The 15,416-nt window shown below is 38.7% G+C and overlaps 2 protein-coding genes across 5 annotated transcripts in view; both read left to right on the forward strand.

Annotated features, from left to right (window-relative positions):
• samd4a (sterile alpha motif domain containing 4A) overlaps positions 1-13,149 on the forward strand; it is a 55,280-nt gene extending 42,131 nt beyond the window's left edge. For all 4 annotated transcript variants that reach the window (XM_077587185.1, XM_077587195.1, XM_077587176.1 and 1 more), the window contains 2 exons: positions 604-687; positions 6,795-13,149. In XM_077587185.1, the coding sequence (XP_077443311.1) occupies positions 604-687; positions 6,795-6,823 (113 nt within the window). In that variant the 3' untranslated portion in view covers positions 6,824-13,149. The remainder of the gene's footprint in view (positions 1-603; positions 688-6,794) is intronic.
• slc67a1 (solute carrier family 67 member 1) overlaps positions 1-15,416 on the forward strand; it is a 184,722-nt gene that overhangs the window by 3,920 nt on the left and 165,386 nt on the right. The window lies entirely within an intron of this gene.

The raw sequence follows: 15,416 nt of genomic DNA on the forward strand, positions 1-15,416 counted from the left end.
TTGAATGACCCTTCTTAACCACACAGTGGGGGATAACTGCAGTGTCTCACAATTTCCTTCCCAGTCTGGTTCCTACTTTAGATTGGTACTGCACATTAAGGACTACTGAACAGTGTTTGGTTTAATTGCTCATGAAAAATAAGACGAGTCAAGGAACAATTTTATCAATTTTCCCTCTGTATGCCAAGTCTTTCTAGTAGGCTTTCTCAGTCTACCATGGTATCCGTTAAAGCCATGAGTCCAAGAGACATCCTCAACTAAACCCGTAACTTAAAGTCACATGACGGGATGTACGACTGACTCCCCTTCTTATAGTAAAAATCATGACATATTGTGACAAAACACACAAGTGTAATAAAACTCAAACGGACTATAGGGTGCATTCCCTTGCACATGATTGGCATATTTTTGTGAGAGCTAGAGATATTAAATCATACTGGTAATGACTATATGACCCTGAGTACTTTTCAAATGTTATACAAGTTGATTGTTTTTATACATAAGATCAGCATGAATCAGACATAGGAGTGTTTTAGATGCAGTTTTAAACTATTTAATTTAATCATAGTTGTTGTATTCTTTGTTTTTTTTTCTTGTCTGCAGATCTTCAGTTGCCGGTTACAGAGCCAGACATCAACAATCGTCTTGAATCTTTATGTCTAAGTATGACAGAGCATGCCTTGGGAGGTAATGTATGTTTAGATGGCCTTTCTGCATGACTATAAATGTTTTGGATTTGAATATACACTAAAACCTTGAGATACGAGCTTAATGCGTTCCGGGACCAAGCTCGTATGTCGATTTACTCGTATCTTAAATCAGCGTTTCCCATAGAAATGAACTAAATACAAATTAATTTGTTCCCACCCTCTGAAAAAAAAACACCCAAAATAGGATTTTACAATGGAAAAACATATTTTTATTGGTTCTAATTCACCATCTACTAACAGAGTAACAAATAACTATCTAGTGCTTATACTAAAAGGAGACATTATTCAGTACAACATGGAGTGCGCGGAGGAGGGGAGAGAAAGAGACAGACTTTTTGGACGACAACGCGCTCGCAACATAACACAAAATTAAATTTAACTTCAATGAACTTAGATCACGATACAGACACACTTAAAAATAAGTTTTAATCTTATGTTACACTAAACTTAATACTCATTTTGTTTTAATTTTTTTACTTTGTTTCTTCCGGCTTGGCTCTTTTTGCCTTGCTTCCACCTTAACTTTTTAGCCGGAGTTTTTAAAAGGAACCTATATAGGGTTGTTTGCTTTGGTCTCCCCTTCGAAATATTACGAGAATGATGGACACAAATGTCCTCACAATAGGATAATGCACGACCACTTACCAACTTGTCCGGGTCCTCCTCGTATTGGCGAGCCAGCTCGGTCACGCGTACACCACTCATGTTTTTTGATTATTTCGTGCTTAATATCGATTGTTATTATACGCCTTTTCTTCGCACTACCCTTCACTGCAGGTGCTTGCTTTGGACCCATTGTTTTTCCCTTAATTCTGCAATGACTAATGCAAAACCACACGGGAAAAATGCAATGCTCTGCCCAGTGCTCGTAGATATGTTTACACGACGGAAATGTGTCTCGTATCTCAAGGTAAATATTTGCTCGGAATTTTACTCGTATCTCTAATTTCTCCTTTGTTGGGGCACTCGTATGCCAACGTATTACTGTACTTAGAAATATAACACTGGAACACTGATGGATTTTGACCTATGGACATCACTGCTGATGTTTTCTTCTCAGCTGAAGCTCCATGTTGTCTTGTTAATTATTTGACATTCTCTTTGAACCAATCTGCCAGAGTTTGGTTACAGTCATTTTTGTCCTTACGGTGATTAATAATCTTTTTGTGTTTTTGAGCCAATGTGTCATGCCAATTAGCTTTGACTGACAACTTTAAAAGTCAGTTTAAACCTACTTAATCTCATCTGCATTTTACCACCAGAAATACACAGGCTGTGAGACAGCTCTCTTATAGTATAAGTTTCCATTACAGTGTCAGTTCATCTGACTGGACCTTTGTGCTACATATCCATTTGTGTCATGGATCCTTATTTAGATTTATTTAAATACAGTAAGTGAGTTTAAAAAAAACATGGCTATTCAAAGAGTGAATGTGCAACATATTTTCACTAGAGTTTATTATCTTAAATCTGTCACTGCAAAATTATTTGTGATCTGGTACATTTGCAGATGTACATTTGCCTCACACGTTAACACCCCTGTTACCATTTTCTTCCATATATTTGCGAGGAAAGTTACATAATACAATGAACTGTACACACACTTCTTGCCAGTTCAATTGTGTGTTTAGTAGGTACTGTAATAAGAAAAGGATAAAAATATATATTAGATACTGGATATCTTCACAGTTACAAATACATAGTGTTAAACTATACGTTATTGTATGTATCGTATAAAAAATGTCATTGTCACACGCCTGTTGCTATGTAATTTTGTAACATAGTCAAATTAGTGAAAAAAAGTGTGTGGGAGAAGTGAAAAAGTAGTACAGCAGCTTTTTTTGTGAAGTTTTGCCAATTAATTGCGTGAAAAATTACCATATTTTCTCGCATATTGATCGCCTCTGCGTATAAGCCGTACCCCTAAAATTGCCTTAAAATCGTTAAATTTTACGATTTCTCTCGTATAAGCTGCCCCCTGATTCACAATTTTCACCTCCATATTCATGGTTTTAATAGGGAGTACAAATGTGTTACTTTGAAGGGAAAATCTTAAGAAAAATCACCGCACCTGGTATTTCTGAGATGCTGTATGTATCGAAAGTAGCGTCTGCTGGATTGCACCTTCCGAAAGGGTGTTACCTGCACGTGGACGAATTCAAAAAGGAAGTCACGTGAGCAGTACAACCAGGAAGTGTGTCCATAGCGGTCTAGTGTTCACCAAGTCTCTGGGTGCAATAATAGCATCAGATACACATTACGCAGGTATCAAGGTAGATATTTTAATGACCTTCGATCAGCCTTAACAACTATTGTGATGTGCTGACATGGTAAACATTATGAACACATATCAAGGCAACTCGCATCTGGCCAGTCAGGGCACGTTTAACTACGGTAAGATGTCGGCGCCCTGAACGAGCAATGTCACGTTTTATATAAGATACGGTTTACTTTTTGCTTGAATTTCATGCATAGACATCAAAATAATTTTTTTAGCGTTTTATCTGTTTACCCTTTTCTCTATTTTGAAATAAATGACTGTATTGCCCGCATTGTCTTGCGTTATGGCGTTTCGTCTTTGCAGACTTGCAGTTTTTGTGCATGTCAAGTCTAATTTGTGCGCATATAAGTCGTACCCTTGATTCAGTCATCTTTTTTTTTGTTACAAATACCGCATATATGCGAGAAATTCGGTACTTCTGACATCTCTGAAAAAACTAAAAACTGTATTTAACTAAAATATATAATATATAATAATATATGGAACTATACTAAGGCATGATATGACTTATATCATGTAATATGCCATGCATATAGTACCAAATTACCTTAAAGATTCTATTAAATCATTTAATGTGTTTCTAATGTGGGATTTGAAGGTGTGTGTGCGTGCGTGCGTGCGTGCGCGCGCGTGCGTGTGCGAGCAAGCTCGTAGGCACGTGGGTACAAAGTGTCCAACAAATTTTGCCCAAGTTTACAGTCATTGCCACCCCCACTCACCTGTACCTCAACTACGGTGAGGACAGTAGGGCCTCAGTGCTCCACATTGAACTTTGGACAAGTGCTGCTTTGTGTCTCTATGTATGCCTCGGCAGTCAGAAAGGCGTCGAATAGCACCAAGCGATCCAATGTAGGGACCTTGCTTAAAAAGGAGACACCTTCATTCATTTAAAAAAAAGGTTCAACGGTTGTCTCAAGTATTGGTGTGGAATTTTACTTTTCTCCTACATTGTATTGCATGTATGTTTTTTTTTTTACATTCCTGGAATTTGTTATTCATTTTCAACTATACATTTGTACAATGTATTTCAGGGTTTTTCTCAGAAAACTTGCAAAGATTGGTGTTAGAGAAGACCACATTTTTAAAATAGTTAAATAGATAAATACCATATGTTACATTGACAGAGATTTTTAAATTTTAACCATGATTTTTTTTTTTATTTAGCCATTGGCTAGTATCATTTTTTTTTTTAAATTTATAAAACAGCCAAAGGGTAAAATAGGTAACTCTGTTGTGCTATGTGACATCTTCAACTTTTGTCTGCTCATGGTGCGGGTTGAAACAATCTAATCACATAACTGAAATCAAAGATTTTTTTACCTACTGTTTGCATTGAAGTGAAAAAGAAAGTCACCCTGTTCATAGCCAAGAAATTTTACTACACTAGACTCGAGCTTGTACAAATTCGTTCACATGTATACCCATTGCGCTTTGAGTTGTCGGCAGACGTGGTTAAAATTAGAATGTACATTTTTTTAATACTTTGTTTACACTGTTTCGAGATGGTGGTGGGTGGCAAGAAAAGCTTGGCAATCCACCGGGTTTACAAAACATTTGTTAGAAGTCCTTATTTGTGTTAGAGTAAGTCTGATTCCTAATTTCCAATAAGTTCCTATTTGTCACACGGCCACCATTTTTTTTAGGTTTTCCCCAATCCAACGTAGTGAGGTGACACAGGTGGTCCGATGTCTTGCGCGGGTCCCTCGTTGTCTCAAAGCACCAGCTTCATGGTCAAGGCAGACTTGAATGACTGACTTTGAGTTGAAGAGGTGTCAAAGATTTATGAATAAACTCACAAACATGTCCCTAATTTAAACAAGCCCCCAAAATGTAAGTTGAACACTCACCCACCTTGAGCCCAAATGCTAAAATCTTAAGGGGTGTTTGACAGGGTACACGGTCGATTGGTCGCCCGGAAGGTTATTGATAATTACCATTTAAATCGTTGCTCAAATTCCCTAAATACAAACTGTGAATTACTATTTAGTCATACTTATTTATTATTAGGCTAAAGAAAAGCTCCAAATTTCCCGTACTTTTATTGTTTTTTGTTGGAGAACTTGTTAAGACCCTGACTGACGTCCCTTCCTAAGGGGACAACTCATGTACATACAAACTCTTATGCACTCACACGCCCGCTCAGTGAAACTGCTCAGGGCAATTGTTGGCTTTTATTGATGCATAGACCGTGTTGTTTTACCTTGTTTTGTCGCCGGTCTTTTGGTCGTCGGTCTTTTGGTCGTCGGTCTTTTGGTCGTCGGTCTTTTGGTCGTCGGTTTTTGGTCGTCGGTTTTTGGTCGCCGGTCTTTTGGTCGCCCGTTGTCGCAGTCCGGGCGGCCAAAAGACCGCGGCCAAAAGACCGGCGACCAAAAGACCGGCGACCAAAAGATCGGCGACCAAAAGACCGGCGACCAAAAGACCGGCGACCAAAAGACCGGCGACCAATCGACCGCACACGGTTTGACAGAGATCCTTAATTTTCGAGACATTGCATGTTGCTGTTGGGGGCAACTTGAAAACTAAAAATTATTTTAAATTCAAGCTGCTCATAAGATTTACATTTTTGAAACCGTTACATGTTTCCTTGCATTTCCCATATTTGACAGTTTTTATATTTAAATATTTGTCACTTGCTGCGTTCTCATTTGTTGCGGTTCCAAAATATTACTTGCAAACAAATCGCTCTTGAGAGTCTTTGTTGTATTAGACTGCTGTATTGCCCTGATTTAAGTGAAACAATCTCACAGTGCCACGTGGTGTTACAAACTTAGGCCAGGACTTGGCAGACAGCAAAGGGGCTCGGGCTTTCACTGTCATGGCCGGGGAACACATCTGTCAAAATACTGATGAAGACTCTCAGAGAAAAACAACAGTTTGACAGCTGTTGCATCGAGCGCTAGATTGGAAATTGAGAGCAAACATCACACTTAATTCCACCCTTTTTAAATATACTGAAATTAGCCATGTATTTTCTGCCTTTATTGTTTGGTTTTCTGGCATGTTTTTGCAATTTGTGCCATAACCGTTTGTCTCCCTACATCTTGCTGGAATGTATTTGTGGATGCTTTGCAACAGTTCCTAGTTCTTCATCATAAACTTGATGAGTTGTCGACAGACACATCATGAACATCAGTTTACTGTTTTTCAGTACAGTACAACACTAAGTCACTGAGTGTCCAAGTTAAAAGCCTGGACAATTCATAGTAAATATGCCACAAACCCCAATTTCAATGATGTTCGCAGACTTTTTATACAATACAAGGAATTGCTAATTGTTAGCCAAAATAATTTGTTGAAGTGCTCGTGTCTCTGTTATGGCAGTTTGCACTATGATCATTAACACGTCCCCACACCATCGGAGATCCTGGCTTTTAAAGTTCATACTGATAACAATCTGAATGCTCTTTTTCTTCTTTGGGCCTCAGAACACAATGTCCATGATTTGATGGGGGGGAAAAACAATTGGAGTTATTCAACTTCAGCATGTTTTTTGGCAAGAGAAGCTGATTCTTGGTTATATTATTGATTTTCTGGATTATGAAATACTTCACACCCCACCCACCCCGTTTTTTATTTTTTTATTTAACCATTTGACATTTTTTACACACGCAGTTGATCATAAAGTATGGAACCTCACCCCTCCAAGAGATTTGTTTCCAGTTAACCTGTGGAATGTTTCTGTAATTTTTTTTTTTCCATGATCTATTTTTGCCATGGCATTAGTTTGGAATTGGGTGCTGGACAAAACAAAAGCATTTATGCTTTTGCACTAGGACTTACTCTCTTCTGTTTTCTATCCTCAGATGGAGCTGATCGCACATCAACTATATGAAAGGACAACCCAGGTGAGAGCAGCAGCTGAACCATGTCGACCCTAGGTTCACACAGTCCTCTCACAGCAAGTCAGGCCTCCAGTGCCCTCTTCCTGTAGCCAAAGGTAGAGCTCAACCAAGGGAGCGGGAGTCATCCAAGAAACACAGGCCCAAATCGATGGGGTTGGAAAAAAACATTTCCCGCTGTGCCCATCAACATCTCTGTCAAAAAGGCAGGACCAGGAGAGAGAGAAGTATGGTGGTCTGGACATTGTATGAAGCGCTCCCCTTCAGATTATCTGGTCAGAAGCACTTCACCATCAGCAAAGACGGGCATGCATGCTGGGCTAGGGATCGGGGCGCAGTAGCTTTTCGAACCGGCAGGCCCCTTCCCTTAGGGTCCTCGCGTCTAAAACTTGAGAGCTTGTGGCATTTTTCACGTGTATCAGTACCTCAGACCCCCAAAACGAGATGGTAAGCATTTGGGAAAGAACTGTTGCCCAGTTTTCAGCAGCAAACAAAACTGTTGATGTATTACGTGTCTTTATTGTTTACATAACGATGCTACTTTCAAAGGGTACAAAAAGGGTGTGAATGTTGAGATATTCTGTAAAGCTTTGGCTTCCTAGCAGCTTTACATCCCTGGAGTAGCCATCACTCTAGTTTACAAGCTAATCCTTTATTTGATCAGCCATTGGCTTGAAAGTGTGCCAATCAAGAGAGAGAAATGGTGAAAGGGGAAGAAAGCGAAATAGGGAAGAAGAAGGTTGAAGGAAATAGGAGGAATGTGAAGAAGGTTCTTGGGATGAGAATGTGGACGTTTGAAGGAGCCAGATATCAGAGGCAGGACCTTTGACACCTTCAAACGACGGAGGGAGGGGATGTTGTGTCCAAACATGTGGTCAGTTTCTCTAGCGAACGGAAGAGGAAGTGACAGGTCAGTCGTTTCTCAAACGATTCAGTGCGTTTTCACAGGGGCTTTTAAGATGCGGGCTTTCATCATGCGAATGGAGGCTAACTTCAAGCCGCTTTAGCAGTGGGATTTTTAGTCATCTTCAGATTTAAATTTTTCTTTTTTTTTGTTAAACCTTTGTTAAACAGGGGTGATTTAAGCTGCATATTGCAACTATATGTATCTCTTCCTTGGAGGAAAGCATGAGGTGTCAGGAAAAGGGAAAATACTTCACAGTAATCAGTCCATGAAGGGTTCTTACCCAGAGACTGTCTGACTGGAGATAGTGCCACCTAGTTGCTGGAAAACCGCCCTCAAATAGGCCAAAGATTGATCGTTCCTGGTCAACTTTTAAGCGGTGCATTCTATCTTTAGCTATAGCTCTAGAATTTCATATTTAGTTTTAAAAAGCAGGTTATTGTGTCTGGAATGCAGACTATATTCAATTAGTAGTTTTCTATTGATATGCAGTGGCTAGGAAACACTAACAAGAATGATTGGAAATGTTTGCCTTTATTTGTTGTTTATTGCAATTATTTGTGTAATAGTACAATACTGCCTTTGTGTGCTGCACTTAATATATATATAATGTGATCCACTAACATCCAAATTGAGCACCTTTTTGGTGTCTGGTGAAAGTAAGCTTGGCTACTCAGTTCTCTTTTGGACTACCGAACCTTTCTATATATTATGCCGGTGTACAATCTCACTTCAAGCTATTGTTTTTTTTTGGGTCATCGCCTCAATCCAGTACGCTGTGAAATAGTGGAGCGTCTGCATTGACACGAAATGAATTTTAAGCGAAGCCCTTTTTTTTGTACCGTCAAAGTTGCATTGTGGGGAATTTTCTTCATCGAGTTGATCATGCAAAAATTCTCAAATGGTGCCTTATTGTGCCTTTGACAGGGCCATTGTGAGGTCACACTGCCACACATGTCACATGTGGTCTTTAGTATGGTAACGTTGCAGCGCAGACTACGTTTCAGTATTAGCGGCTTCCTTCTGGGCTTCCAAATGCGCTTTTTTTTTTCTTCATATATGAACAGGCAGCATCTTGATCCCAGTTTCCTTTACCATCAGATTCAGTACATCAAGAAAATACACTTATTTATTCCCCTACCCTCCCCCTCTTCATTATTGTCGCAGCTGTCTCATACTTTTATTAGACGTAATATTATTTAAAATACCATATGTATTAACAAGTTATGGCTGGTAACCATACTGACATCTCAGATATTAACCGTTTTTTTCTTTTATTGTCGTTTTGATGTTGCTCTATAACAGGGGTGGGCAAACTATTCCACAAAGTTGCCGTAGTAGGTGCAGGTTTTCATTCTAACCCATAGAGAGGGCACCTTTTCACCAATCTGGTGTCCTACAAGTGCAATCAGTGGATTGCAGTCAGGTGCTTCTTGCTTTCTGCAGAAATCTCATTGGTTAAACTCTCTGTGCTGGATCGGTTGGAACAAAAACCTGCACCCACGGCGGCCCTTGAGGACCGGTTTGCCCATCCCTGCTCTATAATCATGTTGGTATCCTTTAGTTTAAGGTAAACATGTTTTTTTATGTTTTATGTGAAGCTTTAGTGCAGCTGAGAGTGGTAGCTGGTGCACGGCATGAAAATCAATGTACAGTACATGTCCAGGCACACAAGCTATACGATGCCGGTATGTACTTGGCATCGTAAAAATATTCAGCTTGCTTCACTTCACATTTTGTCATGTTACAGACTAAAGCAAACACAGACTGGCTCAACGGCATCGAGGTAGCTGTAACAAGTGATTTTGTTTCTATTTCACCATACATGTAAGCAAAGTCCTTTCACACTGATGAGCGTGAAAAGCCCCCCTTGAAAAATGTGTGCACAACACCCATGTCCAATTAACTCAATTTACAACAAGTATATTCAAATGGAGCTATAGAAGCATCTCTAGAATAATGACTAAACACGAGATGCACCTGAGTTGCTTTTGTGACCCTTTTCATTTGCGTGTAAAATTAAATAGAAAATATATATGTATTTTTTTAAGAATGAGGAATTTCATCGAGCAAAATGTGGAAAAATCAAGTCGCAACAGTATTTATCTATCTATCATTTGATCGATAATTATCACGACATATCTTGTCTTACAAATTTTAAACTTCAAACTTCTGTGAATAAATAAATAATTTACTTTACTCATTTAATTATGAAAGTAACTAAGTTACTTTAAAAAAAGTTCAAATATGATTTAAAAAAGCGTTTTTGTTTTGCTGTCGCCCAATAATAGATAAGACGACTCCTGTGCCTAAAATTATGAAAAGTAATGCATAATAAAACCTGCAGAAATGTTGACAGGTATCTTTTATTTTTACAAATTTCAAAACAAAAATTGCTGTGCAGTAAAAAAATATGTAACATTTTCAGAACAATTGCATAAATAAGGAATCTCCTTTATATCGAGTAAGAAAATAATTAAATTGTCTGTTTAGAAGTAAAAGTTGCTGCCGGGCTCAGTCAATCGTTTTTGATCTCAGTGTGCCTCACGTTCATTCATAAGTACAGATAAAGTACATGACAGGGAGACTTGGATCTTTTAGTGGGTAATTCATTATAGTTCTGCATCTCATAATCGCTCTTTTAGACTGTTATAGTCCTTTTCATGCTCCATGTTAGTTGCTCTATTGTTAACCATGCTATAAGAGTTTTTCCTTACCATCCTCTTCTTCTACTGAACATTGGTCTGGAACTAGCGTTCACGTCGCATCAGCACCCCGTTCTTTTTGGTGTTCGGGCGTTGTAATTACAGCTTAAATGTATCGTCTTTTATCAAATGTTTTTATTATTTCTGTCGACAAAAATTAAGTGACGATGATTAATGTTATCATTTTATTGGCCAGGCATATTCCCAAGTATGCATTTTTTCAACTTTTCCTAGTTAACGATTCCTGTAGCAGAGCTGCCTACTTCTCCGGAATTTCCCGAGTTTACCCAAACAAGCAATGCAAACTTCGGGAGTCCGGACAACCTCCCTAAACTCCGGTAATCAAGACAAATTGTCACCTAAATTTTTTTTGGAAGCAACTATTTCAGAAAAGTATCTAATTTCCAATTTAAATGCCTCGAAATCCACACCATCGCGATGGCTTCCGCCATCTTACTTCCACATTTGATTGAAATGCACTGTAAACCAGATGAATTCGGTAACACGAGTGCATTATGAATCATCCGAGTTACAAGTTCTGACAAATGATTCGTCTTGTTCCGACTTCAGCGTGACAATGGACTTGGAATCGATTGCATAGGTAGCCTTTATGGCTTTAACATTTTCGTTTTCATTTTTTACATAGGGGAAGTAAATATTATTAGGGCTAACTAAAACAACAGTCTTTTGTTTTGCAACAAATCCTATCATTTCCAGTGTTGTTCTAAAGGAAGTAGGAGTACACAGCACTGCTAAGTTTTAGCAATATACCTGCTCGGGATATGCACAAAATGGATGGCAATTTGGATGAAATTTATAATAAGAAACCCAGACTCTCCCAGAAGTTTATTAGTTCATATTCGACGAAATATCCCATGTTGAAGCTGTCTCCAAAAGGACCGACATTTGCACATTGCACAACATGCAAGTGCGACTTCAGCGTGACACATGTTGGAATTACTGACTGTAAAACGCACGTAGAAGGACCCAAACACAAAGATTATTTTCATTATGCTGTACTTTTTAAATAGTTTGCAAAAACACAATATTTCAATTAATGTAAAAACATGATAATAACAGTTGACCTTCGTTTTTTTTTTTTTTTTTTTTTTACATTTTAAATTGATTTTGCATGAATCGTATTCACTCCAGAAAAACTCTGGATGCTCCTGAAATTGTGTCGACGGAGATTGGCAGCTCTACTGTAGACGTTTATCTGGATTTAATGCCCGAAACGAGACACCGAAAATATGTTGTACCTTGCGATAAAAACAAATTTGACATCTTTTCCAGGACGTTTCTTCTTCAGTAAAATTGATGAAGTGTCAGATGTGGAACATTTCAAAATAGATGTTAAAAGGGGAAAACCACCTTGTCTAAATGACTTTCATGTGAAAAATATTTGCGCAAATGTCAACACAAAATTACTTTTGGCGTAACATTGGGAGATTTAAGTCATGTTAGGAGACAAAGTAAAAAAATATGAGATTAAAGTTGTTACATGACTTATTTTTACGTTTCAGTTACAGGAAGTTGTTGTATTTGGCGAAGGGCAAGCGACACATTGTCGCGCCAAACATTACAGCCGGTCTGAGTCGGGGTTTAACACTTTCAGACGCCGTTTTGTGCATTACATTTGAAAAAGTTGGGACTTGAACATGGCTATGATTGGCCAGTGGACTTTTCACATCTTCATACCAAATACTGACTTTCAAGTTATGTGTGGGCTGCAGTCATAGTGTTATTTCAAAAGTATTATTGGACTTTTAACTCAAGACATGATTATATATACACGCATTATGCTGTTTTGTATTTTTGGACTTGTCTTACTTTCTGCAGTTGAGATGAGATAACATTTAACGTTTGCGTTTTAGGTCATTGTTGTTGTTTTTGTAAATTCAGCATTTATTGCGTCGTCAATTTTTACCGCTTGACTGCTCCTTTTATTGCATTTTTAATGTCATTTTGATCAAAGAGCCGATGTCCTGTATTGACTGCAGGCTTGCGTATACGTTTTGACTAAAGAAAACTTGTTTCGTATCAAAAACAGGAAAGATGTGTGCAAAAAAAGGACAAAAAAATGTGCAAAATGGAGAAAATGAGTAATTTATCTTTTAAACCTGCATGCAGAAGGCTGAGAGTCATATTTAGAATAACAAATGGCAGTGCCTTTTTTTGTACTCAAGATATTTACCCCTAATATAAGTGGGGTTTTTGTTTGTTTTCTTGTTTATTTTTTTAATGATCTTTCAAAATGTTACCAGGAGCGAACCAATGGCAGCTGTGCTGGGTCTCATTCACACTGCACACCCATTTATTTAAGTCCTTTTATAAGGCATGCCGACTTGACTTGGTGAAAAGGATTAGTGGCAACTTCAAAAGATCTCACCAAAAGGCCTTTTGGAAGACTTTTGATTAGCCATTGCTACTTCTTCAAATTGAAATTGGACCCTCGCCGTGTGAACGAATCCACTCAGCCAACTTCACTTGGTGTCGCCATGTTACGACCGCCTGTCCGTTTCTTGTTTTGTGTTATTTTCTTGTTTGTTTCCTGTGTGTGAAGGAGAGTGAAATGACGACTGTGTATGTGTGAAATCTGAATGTGTTTAAGTGGTTTCTCATTGTCTTGCTTTTTATTTGTTGAGACTTACCAGAATGCTGTGACTTGGCATGCCCCGTTATCCATAAAAAAAAAACAAATGTATTAAGACCTGGAGTTAGTGTGTAATTTTGTTACAGTAAAAAAAGTGATATTTTCAATACTATTATATTTATAAATCATTTGAAAAAAATATTGGAAGAATAAGGAGACTTAATTTCAGTTTTTATTCATTTTTTACATTGTCTTTTTTCATTAAACATTAAAATATCTCAAAAAGCAATATGGAAAATCTATAATAATTTAGCAAATGTAATTATTTGAACTTTTAGGGACTAGTCGGTCAATACAGTGAACATCAATTTAAAAGTTATTATCTGATGGCAATAGATAATCATTTTTTTATTTGAAGCGATCATTCCATCACTTCCAGCGATGTCCAGTTAAAATGGGTGGGATTTATAAAGATAAATAAGAAAATCACTAAATTCCCAAAGCAAAATACACTTAATTGAATTTGTCTTCATTATTGTTTTTCAATTTATTACAATTTGCTTTCATTTTTTATTTAAACATTCTATTAATTTTATTAAGAACTTTTTACTATATCTCTGGAATCTTTCATTAGATTTTTTTGGATCTAAAAATGTTATTTTATCTTTCTAATTTTCACAAAAATAGTTCCTTCAATTATGATTAATTTATTCACTCTTTTTCCGAACCGCTTCTCCTCACAAGGGTTGGAGGACGCCCTGAATCGGTAACCAGCCAATCACAGGGCACAAGGAGACGGATAACCATACACGTTCACACACTCACACCAAGAGGTAATTTAGAATGTTCAACAAGCCCACCCTGCATGTTCTTGGGATGTCGGAGTACCCGGAGAAAACCCACACAGGCCCGAGAACATGCAAACTCCACACAGGAGGACCGACTTGGGATCAAACCCCCGAAGTCTGAACTGTGAGGCCGATGCGCTAACCACGCCTCCACCAGGCTGCCTAATTAATTTATTGTATTTTAATTTAATGCTATATAATTTTTTTTCTTGCCCAACGCAAAATACACGTGGGGAAACTCATCCTACAATTGCATGTGAAATGGGGTTCCTTTACTTACAATTGGGCCCTGGGATGCAAGTTTGAGAGCCGCTTTATGAATGTAATTTAAATATATAAAAATCATACAAAGTGCATCAAAGGCTTCCTATTACAGTTACGTTATTTTACATTAGCAAAGATAGCTACTCTCCAGTGATGCCAACATGGAGTATAAAAGAATAACCATCTGCACACTAAATAACTTTGTTAAAAGTAGTATGTCTCCTGTACGGGTACGTTCAATTGGATTAAAGTAACAGTAGTATGTAGTACATTACTTTTACTTTTGCGTACCAATATAAACTGGGTATTTTCTGCCATCTAGTGGAAGATAGTTCAACTGCAAAAACAAACTCCTCGGGTATACCCACACACACTTTTCTCTCTCATTTTCTGAACCCGCTTTATCCTCACTAGGGTGGCAGGGGGTGCTGGAGCCAATCCCAGCTGTCTCCGGGCCAGAGGCGGGGGACACCCTGAATCGGTGGCCAGCCAATCGCAGGGCACAAGGAGACAGATAACCATGCACACTCATACCTAGGGGCAATTTAGAGTGTCCAATCAGCCTACCATGCATGTTTTTGGAATGTGGGAGGAAACCGGAGTACCCGGGGAAAACCCACGCAGGCCCGGCCGGGGAAACCATGCGAACTCCACACTGGTGGACTGACCTGGATTTGAACCCAGGTCCCCCACTGTGAGGCCGACGCGCTAACCACTCAACCGCACGGCCGCACACACATTTTTTTCTTTCTTTATTGAATGGTTAGCGCGTCAACCTCTCAGTTCTGGGGTCGAGGGTTCAATCCCAGGTGGCGGGGGACACCCTGAATCGGTGGCCAGCCAATCATAGGGCACAACAAGACAAACAGCCATTCACCCATACCTAGGGGAAATTTAGTGTCCAATCAGCCTACAATGCATGTTTTTGGAATATGGGAGGAAACCGGAGTATCCGGAGAAAACCCACGCAGGCCCGGGGAGAACAGGCAAACTCCACACAGGTGGACGTTACCTGGATTTGAACCCAGGACTCCCACTGAGCCCTACGCGCTAACCACTCAATCAATGGGCCGCCCTGTTTTTTTCCAACTTCCAAAACCTATTTTTTCTTGTCATTTTACAGGAATTTTAACTGTAGAATCCTTTGTTGCAATCCGCTCTTTGAGCTACATTATATTTGCTTGGACATTCCACGTGAATGTTTATTTGCCAATATCTTGCGAAAAGTCTGGTCAACAATTTTCTGTAAAATCAAACGATTACGTAAAAGCA

Source organism: Stigmatopora argus, chromosome 2, assembly GCF_051989625.1.
Source record: "Stigmatopora argus isolate UIUO_Sarg chromosome 2, RoL_Sarg_1.0, whole genome shotgun sequence".
NCBI lineage: Eukaryota > Metazoa > Chordata > Actinopteri > Syngnathiformes > Syngnathidae > Stigmatopora > Stigmatopora argus.